The sequence below is a fragment of the Hippoglossus stenolepis genome, chromosome 22 (genome assembly GCF_022539355.2).
Source record: "Hippoglossus stenolepis isolate QCI-W04-F060 chromosome 22, HSTE1.2, whole genome shotgun sequence".
In the NCBI taxonomy this organism is placed as follows: Eukaryota; Metazoa; Chordata; class Actinopteri; order Pleuronectiformes; family Pleuronectidae; genus Hippoglossus; species Hippoglossus stenolepis.
Window position 1 is genome coordinate 13929895 of NC_061504.1, and position 12611 is coordinate 13942505.

General features: G+C 46.3%; 1 protein-coding gene across 3 annotated transcripts in view; it reads right to left on the reverse strand.

The window, feature by feature from the left end:
- anks1b (ankyrin repeat and sterile alpha motif domain containing 1B) overlaps window positions 1–11914 on the reverse strand; it is a 162650-nt gene extending 150736 nt beyond the window's left edge. For 2 of the 3 annotated variants that reach the window (XM_035147897.2, XM_035147896.2), the window contains exon 1: window positions 11281–11913. In XM_035147897.2, the coding sequence (XP_035003788.1) occupies window positions 11281–11411 (131 nt within the window). In that variant the 5' untranslated portion in view covers window positions 11412–11913. Of the gene's footprint in view, window positions 1–11280 lie in introns of all 3 variants that reach the window. The other variant, XM_035147899.2, reaches the window with a different exon arrangement.
- Window positions 11915–12611: the final 697 nt, after the last annotated feature.

Here is a 12611-nt window from a genome sequence, read left to right on the forward strand (position 1 = left end):
AGAAGTGACCTGGTAGAAAATCCATAGCCCGCCTGTTATCTGGACGATAATTGGTTTTCCCTCTACGCCCCCCCCCCACCCCTCTCACATCCCTCCTCTTCCTCCTCTTCATCCCTGCCACCACCCCTGCTACACTCCCCATCTCTCTCCTCCAAACCCGCCATCGCTCTTTCTCCCTGCAGGTTCACACACACACACACACACACACACACACACACACACACACACACACACACACACACACACACACACACACACACACACACACACACACACACACACACACACACACACACACACACACACACACACACACACACACACACACCTGGATGCAGCTACAGGCAGGTAACAAAAAGGCAGCGCAGCAGGAAGTTGCAGTAAATACATCTTCTCCGAATCAGGGGCCGCAATGCCCTCGCTGTTCCACCAGACACACAACTAACGTGCACGCCGTCACAAAGGCGCGGCGTGCACACACACGCAGCGAGACACAGGCGTGATTAGCGTGAAGCGTGTAATCAGAGAATGGCCTGATTAGCGGTTTACACTACACTGCAAGACAAAGAGACTCATTTACTCATCCACTTCAAAATAAAGAGACAGAAAAACAGGGGGGTGTGGGGGCGGGAACGCAGGGGAGAGGCTATAAAAATAATTTTGGCGGTGTGCAGATGCCAGGAAGACATACAGGAGCACACACACACACACACACACACACATCCAGACACAGACAAAGAGGCAAAGGAATACAAGCGAGGAGACACACAATTAGGGGAGAAAAAGAGACAAGAAGACGAAGGAAAGACGGAAAGACACCGGAGGACAAGACAAAAGAGAGATAACCACGCAAACACGTATCGTCACACACACAAAGAGAGGGCTGCTGGGTGTGTGGGCTGAAGTCTGCAGGGGGTCTGCTGTGTTCACCAGTTCAAGATTCAAGGGTGCTTAGTCAGCAGAGCTACAGTGTCAGACAAAGACAGACAACAAGGGACGAGGGGTGAAGAGGGAAAGGGACGTCCTTATATGAGGGTGAGATTTGCCAGGTGTGCGAACGTGCATCTTGTCACAGCCCGGAGCCGCAGACACACAACACCCTCACACTCACCTTCAGACCTTTCTATCACTCCTTCTCCTCCCCCCCATCGCACACATACACTCATTATTCCTCCACAAGTCTTTCACCTGACGTCTTTTCCTGCTTCCGTCCTACTCCTGTATTTATCGGAAAGGGGGGGGAGGGAGGCTGCCACTTACAGTTTGAAACAAAGACTTCAAAGAGCAGGAGGAAAAGTGGACAAATAGAAGAGAATCAAATTTCTCCTCTCCCTCTGATTTCTCCAGTCTTAATATGGACAAGAAATGATGCAGCACAGACACGTGTAATCAAGACTGAGAAGCATTGCTGGATACTGATTTGTCTTCCCATCAGTCAAAGTAATCTCCAACTTAACCATCATGCATAAAACAATCTGCAGGATAAGTCACAGCCGGCTGCTTCCGGAGCCTCGCCGCTTGTTGGAGGATAAGTGAATTCTGAATTTGGGAGAAGGGGAAAGTAAAATGAGCCCTTCGTGAATGATAAATTCTCACTTCTTCATTCAGGAGTTTGGAGGCGGATGAATATTTGATACCGTTTTCTTAAAAAGGACTCGTTCATCACGGAGCCCGCGCTGGCCGGAGTCGAGGATGAGGTGACGGCGAGGCAGACTTATTGTGGCTCATTATGGTGAAGACGGAGCACGCCGGTGATGGAGTTAGAAATGTAACGCGGGGATAGGGGGAATTGTGGCGCCGGGTGAGGCACCATCTGCATTTAGAGCGATTTAGGGTCTGAGATATTGAGCTTTTAAGTTTGTTTTCTTCCATTTAGAAAGTAATACAACTTTTTGAGTTTACAGGTCGATAAACTTGACAAATAACTTTTAAAATCTTCAGGTAAACATTTCTATTTCCCCAGAACCATGGTTTTAATGTCATGAAGACACACAGTGACTGTCAGTCGAATGGGGAGTGAAAGATTTACAGAGAACTTTCTAAAACCGATGAGGATATACATTTTTGGGAATGTAATACTTCTGGTAACAACAGCTGTTACTTATACTACATATTATACTGTAAGTTTTATAATCTCAACATTCTTGATAACGATCCCTGAAATTTACTCATAATATAAACTCTTCTGCAGAAAGGTTTTTGGAGATAATTGTTGTAGTTGTGGATCATTCTAATGTAAAAAGTAATGTGATTATGGTTTAAAATAAAGCTTCCTGACATTTTAGACCAAAACAAGGTGATTCTGTTACATAACCAATCGATTTCATCTGAAGCAGTGCCGAGTAGAGACATGACTGTAAATAAGCTCGTCTGAGTAACTGCTGCATCACTGAATCCTACAGGTCTGAGTTATGTGAGCGCAGTGTTGGCGGCCATGGAGAGTAAACTACTCTCTTAATACATTATACCCATTATACATCCTCGTCGTGGTGCTGCATCTAGAGGCCTGTAGCTCTTATTATATACTGAGTGTGGGCACGAGACAGTTACTGAGAGAAAGACACAACAGGAGGCAATCTGCTGGCAGTGCCTGCTGGGAAACGTGCGTCCCGCGGGAGGCTGTCAGCTCGGGGTAATTCACTTCCTGTTTGCTGTGCACGCACTCCCTCACTGTCAGCACCAAGGAAAAGAAGACGAGTGGGGAATTAAAACGGCCGTCACGCACACCCTGGCTAGGTATCACACACGCACACAATGAACTCAGCCCTCAGCTCCATTACTCACTCAGGTAAAGACTGTATCATTGTCACCCACACACCTGTTACAGAAAACACCTGTAAGCAGCCATGTTGTACGTCAGGAAAACACACACATCGTCTGAATGTGTGTTTAATATTCATGCAGAGTTTCTCTGTGACAAGCAGGGTGGTGTTCAGTCACACACACTAATCTGAGGTGATTAGTTGTGTGTGTGTGTGTTTGTGTGTGTGTGTGCGAGTTTGCTGCATAATTGGGGAAAACTCATTGCTCTACACACACACATAAAACACACACATGCAGCCCCAAAACTGAAGATGAAAGTGTTTCGGGAGCCTTTTCATCATTGACTGTGTTACACTGCAGTGCAATATGGTTGAAATTTCTCCAGTATCTCTGCGGGAGAAAGATGCCTGATTTTTTTCCTCATGATCCATGAATTAATCCAAGTGAAAATTGCAAAAGACCTGGATCTGTGCTAATGTCCCATCCTTCCACCAGAGCTGTTTTCAGACATGAACTCTAGAAACTGTCCAGACAATTGGGTCCAGGCATTTTCCGGAGTTTGTCTTTCACATATGAGGAACACAGCAGGTTGTTTTAGGTCGGGCATGTTTCGCAACAACAGCTAAATCTGTGGAACATTCAGGTGGTGGCGCTATAGAGCACGTGAAGGACATGACGTGTAAATTCTGCTGCGGAAATCACACATTTTTTGTTAACAGCTAAACTCTGGAGAATATCTTTAGCAACAGACATTTGCGTTCTCACAGAACTTCAGGAGAAAGTCCGGAAGTCAGTGCTGGACAAGTTTTCATGGAAGCATAATCCTGCTGACAAACAAGCAAACCAACCAAAAATCAATCAATCAGGTGAAAATGTAATCTCTTTAGCGGAGGTAATAAAGCCCTGTTTAAAAGACAAATCCATTTTTTCACTGGTAGCAGTCGTCCTAGTGGCTCATTGTTCTACATCCTACGACAGGATGAGAAATTTGTTCAAACTAAGTTCCTCTGAGAGAAACTGAGCAGAGGTACAAAACACTGTCCTGTCAGTTTAATTCCAAAAAGTATCAGGATTTGACTTCAAAAGAGTCCGAACCACCCACACACACACACACACACACACACACACACACACACACACACACACACACACACACACACACACACGACTTCCCTCCACCGCCTCGCAGCATAGCCGCTGCCCCGACCAAATAATGACATTAGCATTTCTGGCCCTCTTCTCTCCACATCTTATCTACTTCAAACGCTGCTCTTTATTAACTACAACCATCTCTCACAGAGCAGGGAGCCGGGTGGAATGTGTGTGTGTGTGTGTGTGTGTGTGTGTGTGTGTGTGTGTGTGTGTGTGTGTGTGTGTGTGTGTGTGTGTGTGTGTCTTGCGGGGTCACAGCCTTGTAGATTAGTGTGACAGACTGGACGACACACCTCTCCTCCGTCCTCTGGCTGCATGTTGCCTCCGTGTCTCCTCCACTCAGCATCAACACGTTTGCCACCTCGACGGCAGACGCAGCATGGCCACAACAGGAAGTGGGTAAACTCTACTTGTGTTGAAGCTGACAAATGGTGAAGACACGGTCGTTCCCGGCAACGGCCTCCTGGTAATGGAGTCAGCACATTAACGACATGAATTAGGTCGTTCGTTACATTCATGGCTCTCCACGTCGCTGTAGAACAACTGCTCGACTGTGATTAGGTGTTACAACGTGCAGTAAAATGCAGCTTTGGAACGAAGTAATCTACTCACGTGTATTCAACTACCTCAATAATAATACTTCATCGTACCACACAAGTCTTTAAGCTCCATATCAGTTCTTAACTTGTTTATACTGACACACCTGAAAAGGTCTTTATTTGTGTTTACATTTTACTGGACGTCACAGCGTTGCCACATTTTCTTTTACCAATAAATCACTGCCTTTCCGGGGATATCGCCAACGTCATATTTCTCTCCTCGCTGTAGACACCGCCTGGGCAGTGACGATAAATCTCAGGTTGTGGTTGTAAAGATTGGGGGGGGGAGCAGTTCTCAGAAGAGCTCTGGATTCTCCGAATTCCCCATTTGCCACCGTCAACTAACACCAACGTCGCGTCGAGAGGCATGATGGGTAAAAGATGCTCCCACATGGTGATAACAGATGTAGTGCACCAGGAGATGCGAGGGAGAGAGGCCGACCGAGAGAGAGAGATACAGGGGAGGGAGATAGAGTAGAAGTAAGGGAGCAGAGGGAGGAGAAAATGATAAAGAGCGACAGTGGGGAGCCTGGATCGTCCGTCTCTTGGAGAGGAGCGGAGGGAGGAGAGAGATGATGGAGTGAAGTGATGGAGGGGAAGCCAGAGAGGTATTGACAGAGAATCCAGGGCACCAGATGGACTGAGACAGAGAAGAGAAGAGATTTGAGACAAAAAAACAAAGATTTAGATTGGAGGGAGGAATAAAGAGGGAGGATTAGAGCGCTTGTGTGTGTGTGTTGGCAAGTGTGGAGGTCTCATTTTCTTGGCAGGATGATGCAGCAGAGCTTTGGCCCAGACCCTAATGGAGATGTAAGAAGCCTCTGAGTTTGATCACACACACACACACACACACACACACACACACACACACACACACACACACACACACACACACACACACACACACACACACACACACACACACACACACACACACACACACACACACACACCTTCATTGCCTCTCGATCAGTGTGGCTCCAGACAAACCCGATGCCCTGACGCCACAGTTAAACCCAAACTTAAGAAAACACAACGTGCAAAGGTTCACTGAATGAGTCATATACTGCACTCGAGAATATCAAAATAAAAGCCTCTATTGTGATATAAACCCCTACATTTCATTATCACTCGCCCCTTGTGAGACTTAAACACCAAAATTGAGCTGCACAATCTAAGCACAGGTGCCTGTAAATCCCATCTGCACAAAAATAGATGACACACAGATGCTGCTGTGTGTTTGTTCCTCTTAACGTGACCTGCAGTCTCCACAGTGAACGTCTGACCCACTTTAACTGTCCCGCACCACACTGCAAACCAGGCTGGGTTTTTCATCGTCTGATTTGCTGTTGCAGGAGCTGAAGTGCTAGTGAAAAAAAACAGTTTTTCTCTCTCCTCTCTCTCGCTCTCTCTCCGTTCATCGCTCTACACACACCGAAACACACACATGCAGCCCCATGCTGTGAGCTACAAAGATACATAGCAGCTTAAAGACTCCAACACGAGCAGGGGAAGACTTCAGAAAATAAACGCCTGTGAGGATGCCAATTAAAATCAGGGAGACCAAACAGGAGCGTGTGTCTCCTCTGGGAGTCACTTCATTCCACTTGAAGGTTGTTTGTGTGCAGAGGAGGGAGGTAAACACACCTAGCTGCCCACACACACAGACACACACACACAGAGAGAGAAAGACAAGATGGGCTTCCCCCTGCACATTATTGAACGAGGTGGAGAAGAGGCTTTCAGTCCCAGTCACTCCATCAATGTGCTATAACACATGCTGCACGTATATATATCCTCATTTCCTATATGACACACTAGTATCCTCATATACAGGATGTGTACGATGACAGGCTGTCATCACAAACTCATTCCCACTGTCAATATGAGTGTGTGTGTGTTTGTAAAGGAAAATCCAGATGCTCTGTTATACCTTTATCGGCCGGACGTTAAACATTTCCATCAACCTGACTTCTTGTGCAATTTTCATTTGAATCAAAAAGACCTGATAAAGACGAGCGAAATCAAGAAGCGGAAATATTATGAAGAAGTCAAGTGGGCGAAGGTAGAAATGTAGGAACGTAAGAAAAGAGAGGATGTGATAAAAGATGACTCTTCATTAAAACTCCTGCTGCACACTGGGCACATGTGACAATCTATTACACGGACATACAACACTTGTACAATAGAAATCTGGATTTAAGGGACATATTGCACAAATACACATTGAATGAGTCTCAGTACTTCAGTAATCTCTGTTAAAAATAATCCCATTGAAACCCATAGTGAGGTAAACAGATTATAAATGTACTATCAGCAGATTAATCGCATTGAAATCAGTCCTGGAAGAGAAAAAGATGCAGGGATCAGTGCATCTATAATAAATAAATAAAGAACATCATAAAAGTGCATAAAATCTACACAAACCCCAGTATGTGCTTGAGTTGCAATGCATTCTGGTCCATGAAAGCTGCTGTTTGTAGGCAAACATCTGAACATTCACATCCATGTTTTATATTCGTTTAGGGAAATGATCAATGTCTTTATACAGGACACCAGCTGCTGGACGTGTCCCAGTGTGCTACTGTTTCATCGCATGACCACACTAATGGCCGCATGTCGGGCGGACTATACAGTGAAGTCATGTGGGGGCCGACCAACATCCCGTCACTATGTAGAGCACAGGTCATCTACGAGGGAACATGACCCATTAAAGAGCAGTGAGATCATCCAGTATCGATTTTCCACTGTGTTCATGTGCACACCACAAAACTGCAGGGAGAGGGTCGTCTTCTCTACATCCTGTGCTCGTGTGTGTGTGTGTGTGTGTGTGTGTGTGTGTGTGTGTGTGTGTGTGTGTGTGTGTGTGTGTGTGTGTGTGTGTGTGTGTGTGTGTGTGTGTGTGTGTGTGTGTGTCTGTCCATGGTCATGTCCCACTTGGCGGTTTAGTGTGATTCTTTCAGCGAAAAGAGGAACCTCATGACTTAGGAATGCTGTGAATGGCTCAGAGGCCTTAAGATGGGAAACTATGCATTGATTCCAGGAGATCATTCCCATAACATCAGCCTACACACACACACACACACACACACACACACAAAAAAACACACACCCTGACCTCTCTGTTGACTCACTCATCTGCTAGTAAGTACAAAAACCTCTCAATTAGGAGGTGTGTCGCACATCTGGTCACACAGACACACGTGATTCCAACAGATGTGTGTGCGTTCGTGTGTGTGCGTGTGTGTGTGCGTGTGCGTGTGTTTGGCCCACCCACTGTTTTACCGACATCTCCTCACGGCCCAGTGTCCTGACCCAATAAAAGCCAAGTGTGTGTAACACAGTAGGCGTAACTCACCGACAACGACACAACGCCAAACACCAGCAGAGATATTAACACACAATGCATCTGACTAACCTCAACTTTACCCTCCGTGGTTTCTGTTTCTTGAACTTCAGGGTACTGATCCCAGTGCTGCGCTTTCCCTCCCGACATTTTTCCCACAATGCAACTCAGTGTCATCATTAAAGCTCCACGTTAATTCGGCGTTCTGTAAATAATCACTGTCCTTCAACAAATTACACTGGATCCTGATTCACAAAGCAAACACAACGTGTGACGATGTTTACAGGTTCACAATGTGCGAGATGAGATACACACAGTGATGAGCAGAGCTTATTATTCTTGAACGAGTCGTTTTTTATCAACACAAACTCATCTGGTGAAGCACAAACATTATCAGACGATAACTTAAGACCACCCACTCATTTTTAATCATGTTTACAGTAAAAATATGCAACTTTTCTACCGTAAAATAGCAGCTTCACTGACTCCTCACTCTGAAAAGTCAAATTTATGCTCAACGCTAGATATGAATACGAAAAAACTAAATTAAAAACTTGACCAGACGATGGAGCAAGAGGAAGAGAGAGAGCATCAAAAAACATGAATGTCACAGCAGCTCATCCAATAGACATTTCAGTGATGTGAACCTCACACAGGAAACATCAGAGCATCAGCAGGATTCGTCCTCTGGGGACCATGAATCTCTCCACGAGTTCAGACTGATCAAACTGAAACACTGACTGAGCGACGCCAGCAGCAATAAAACTCAGTGACACTATGAAAATTATTACATCTATTATGTGACAAAGCTTCTTCTGCTCTCATAAAAGATTATATGGGAACCAACAGTCGAACATCAGCGTGCGAGCGGCTTCAATGATTCCTCATCTGGACCGATTTATTATCAAGGAGGAAATAAAAAAGGTCCAGAAAACAGAAACACACAATGAGAATAAACCACGGCAGCAAAACCACAACCGATAGAAACGCCGGCTCTTGACCACTTATTGCAGCCGGTAATGAAATCTGTTAGATATCAAAATACAACATTTTATCAGCCCGTCCAAAGTCAAACAAGCGTTTATCATAGCTGCTGAACTTTCTGTGGCTCTTGCAGGTGAGTGCTGCAGTCGCTTCCTCCGAGTGAAGCCTCGGATCAGAATCTGCATTTTAAATACATCCCCTCACGGAGCCGACTTCCCATGAATTAACCAGAGTTTAAATCACGCTGTCTCTATTTTGAACAAGTTCGCTCCTTGCCCTTTAAGGCCCCTGCAGGAGTCCCCAGACCCCTGTGGTTTCCCAGTGTGTGTGAACCTCTGGCTCCAGTGTCTGTGTGTGCGAGTGGCTGGCCTCCCCTCCCCCGCCCGCCACCGTGAGACCTCAGCCTGGTTCGTGAGGCTGTGTGCACGAAGGGCCCTGAGGCGGTACTCCTCCCGGTACGCCCTTGCTTTTGATCTCCTTGTCACCTGGCTCGGCCTCGGCACGGGGAGGGAGGGAGGGGCTGCAGGGGCGGGAGGAGGGGGACAATAACTCCCCCACCAGTTGTTCTCCCAGCAGAAGACTGGTGCGGCTCCAGTTGGGAAACAAAAGGAAGCTTCAAGCAGGTGATTAACCTGCGATAGTAACTGTTGGCGTCGTTTGCAAATTCCTCAAACAAAGTATAATCTTGATTTGATGGTGTTTTATGAACAGCGGCGTGCGCGGTCACTTCACACGTAACGTGGTGTTTTCAAACGAACACTGATTCATGGTGACAGAGGTCCGAGGTGAAGAGGTGAAATCTGAAGTCACGGTTCCACAGGCCTTTGACATTTTGTCATGTCACAGTGGGAAAAGCACAGGAAACAAAAACAACGATGGCGGCTACATACAAGTTGAAAGTAGAATAAACTCACTGACCCCCGCTCACGATGTTCTTCTCTGCTATTTAAAGAATCGCTCAATGTAGACTTTATCGCCCCCTACTGGCCCGTTGTGCTGGTTTGCGTGTTTGTATTCGTTTCTGTGATCTCGTATGTTAGAATCTTCCTTCAAATAAACTCAGCAGCGTAGACAGGAGACATTTGTAAGATCTGTAATGTACGTTGTTCTGTGAAGAAAGTAAAATATTGCTTTGATCGCGTTGTACAATTTGTTCAGTGCCGTTATATCACATGTAGCATTTTGACACGTCACAATAGGAAAGGGTTAAGTTTATCTCCCAACGTGGACATTTCCAGCCTCCGCCCCGCCATCGTGTGACCAGACTGAGCTTTTCAAACGCCACAAATGAAGGATAAGAGCTCAACACACGCTCAAAACTGGACTAAACCCACACAGGTTACTTCTACTGCTACTCAAGAAAAGGAATATGCAGATATTTGGTGCAGAAAAGGTAAAAAAGACACCAGACTTTGTTTTCCATCATTTGAGCATCCCACCGGTTCCTCGTCATGTTCGTGAAAGCAGCATTAAGACAGCTGTCAGGTGGAGGCATGACGGTGCTGTCTGTTCTTTTTGTGCTCAGCTAGCAGAGGCCCCCCCCCCCACGGGGCGGCGGGACATGACGACGACCCCTGTTCCACTGTCCAGTAATAACAGGACCTATCTGAGGTATGTGCCGGCTGCAGATTAGAACACATGTTGGCCCGCAGCCTTTTAAATAAGCACCTTGCCTCACACAACTGCTGTTGACTTTTCATAACACACTTCCTCTGCGTTCTCTTCCTCCCCTGGCTCCTGGTGCCAAACTATTTGATCTCAGGGACGATGTATGGAAACACCGTCGTGCTGATACAGAGCTGTGTGTATATATATATATATATATATATATATATATATATATTTATATAGGGACCAGTCGATGCTGCAGCTGAGGAAGGTGAAGCTGGGATTGGAGTAGTAGTTTCATCACTGGTGCATCGATCTGTATGATGATGCTTAGATATATGACTGACACACACACACACACACACACACACACACACACACACACACACACACACACACACACACACACACACACACACACACACACACACTTCAGGGAACATTACATTGACTTACATGGATATCCTGGTGAATAACTCTAGCCTCAACCGTAGTTATTACTTGCCTAACCCTTAAGCTAAGCCTAGATTTAGCCATAACCTCGCTCTAACCTAAACCTAAATCCTAACCTTTACTTTAACCTAAACCTACTCTTAACCTTAACTTAAGCTTAAGCCTTAGCCATAGTTACCACTTGCCTAAGCCTTACTCTAACCTTAAGATAACCTTAACGTAGCCCTAAACTTTACCTTAACCTTAATCTAAACCTAACCTTAAAACCTTTTTTTCCCATAATGTTCCCACAACATGAGTAATACCTGGACTCTCTCTCTCTCTCTCTCTCTCTCTCTCTCTCTCTCTCTCTCTCTCTCTCTCTCTCTCTCTCACCTGAGCAGGTTGGGCAGGGGGATGGAGCCGGACCCGGACCCCAGGATCCCCTTCCTACCACTCAACAGTTTCTCCACCAGGACGACGTTCCCGGTCCGGGAGGCTTCCAGCAGCTCCTGCTCCTTCCCCATCCCGGACACAAGTTTGCAACGACGGGGGAAATCCGGCAAATATCTCCCATAAATCCTCCAGCTCCAGAGGCAGCTCCTTCCCTCAGTGTCTGCGGGGGGAGAGCATCCCTGTCACTGCATGCTGCTGGTGCCGCTGCCGCCGCCTCCGCACGGTGCTTCCCCCGGTGCCCGCTAACCTCCGTCCGCTCGGCTGCTTCGTCTCCTCCTCCGGCGCTGCCCCGGCTGACGCGCGCTGCTCGCCGGTGTAACCTCAGCGCAAAGCGGCGCTGCTGGGGGGGTGAGGGGTGGGGGGGAGGTGACCGACCGCAGGCTCCGCAGAGAACCGCGAAGTGAACCAACCGGAAAGAAGAGCAACAACCACAAACTCCTTCTGTGTCCGAGCGGAACCTCCGGACTGGACCGGAGCTGCGGCTGAACACAGGCTGGCGCTGAGAGGCTGTTCCCCGCTGAGAGAAGCTCCTCGTCCCGCTGCACTCGTCACCTGCACCGGGAGGAACCGCACTGAGCGAGAGGAGACACGTGTCAGGCTAGACCCCGTCACGGCACCGGGTTCCGGTTACTGCTTTCAGAATAAGAGCGGCCGTTTCCGGACGTGCTGTACAGTCTCTGACCAAGATGCAATTTGAATTTAATAAATGACATAAAACCAAGAACTGAGCAGCAGGGAAATAGAAACAATAGAATCTAAATAAGAGTAAAAGGAAACCAAATAGGAAAATATGGTCAAATTATTACAAATATAGAGAAATATTGGTTGAATTAGAGACTTTTTAAAGGTGTATGTCAAAAGACCAGAACAATCTGCTGTGGGACACCATGGTGACCAGTAACTAAATAGTATTTTTAAGATGGAATAATACTGGACCTCAGATTTGCTACAATATGCAACATGTAAAGCAAAAAGCCAGATTTTAGTTTGTTAAGCTTTATTTCAGACTCATGGGTCCATATCAGAATGAAATAGAAAGAGATAAATGACTAAATCCAGCACTAAAATATAGAAATACAATCATCATACATCAAACTAACAGGCTTTTGTTCCAGGTTTTGAACATGAAGGTTTAGACGAGTGCCCATTGAAAAAGCAGAAGTCATTATCTACGCATGCAACTGCAATTTCAAAACCACTATTAATCAAAACCACACACATGCTTCAGATATTTGTCGTCTTAACATCCGAGACTGATCTTGTGGCCCCCC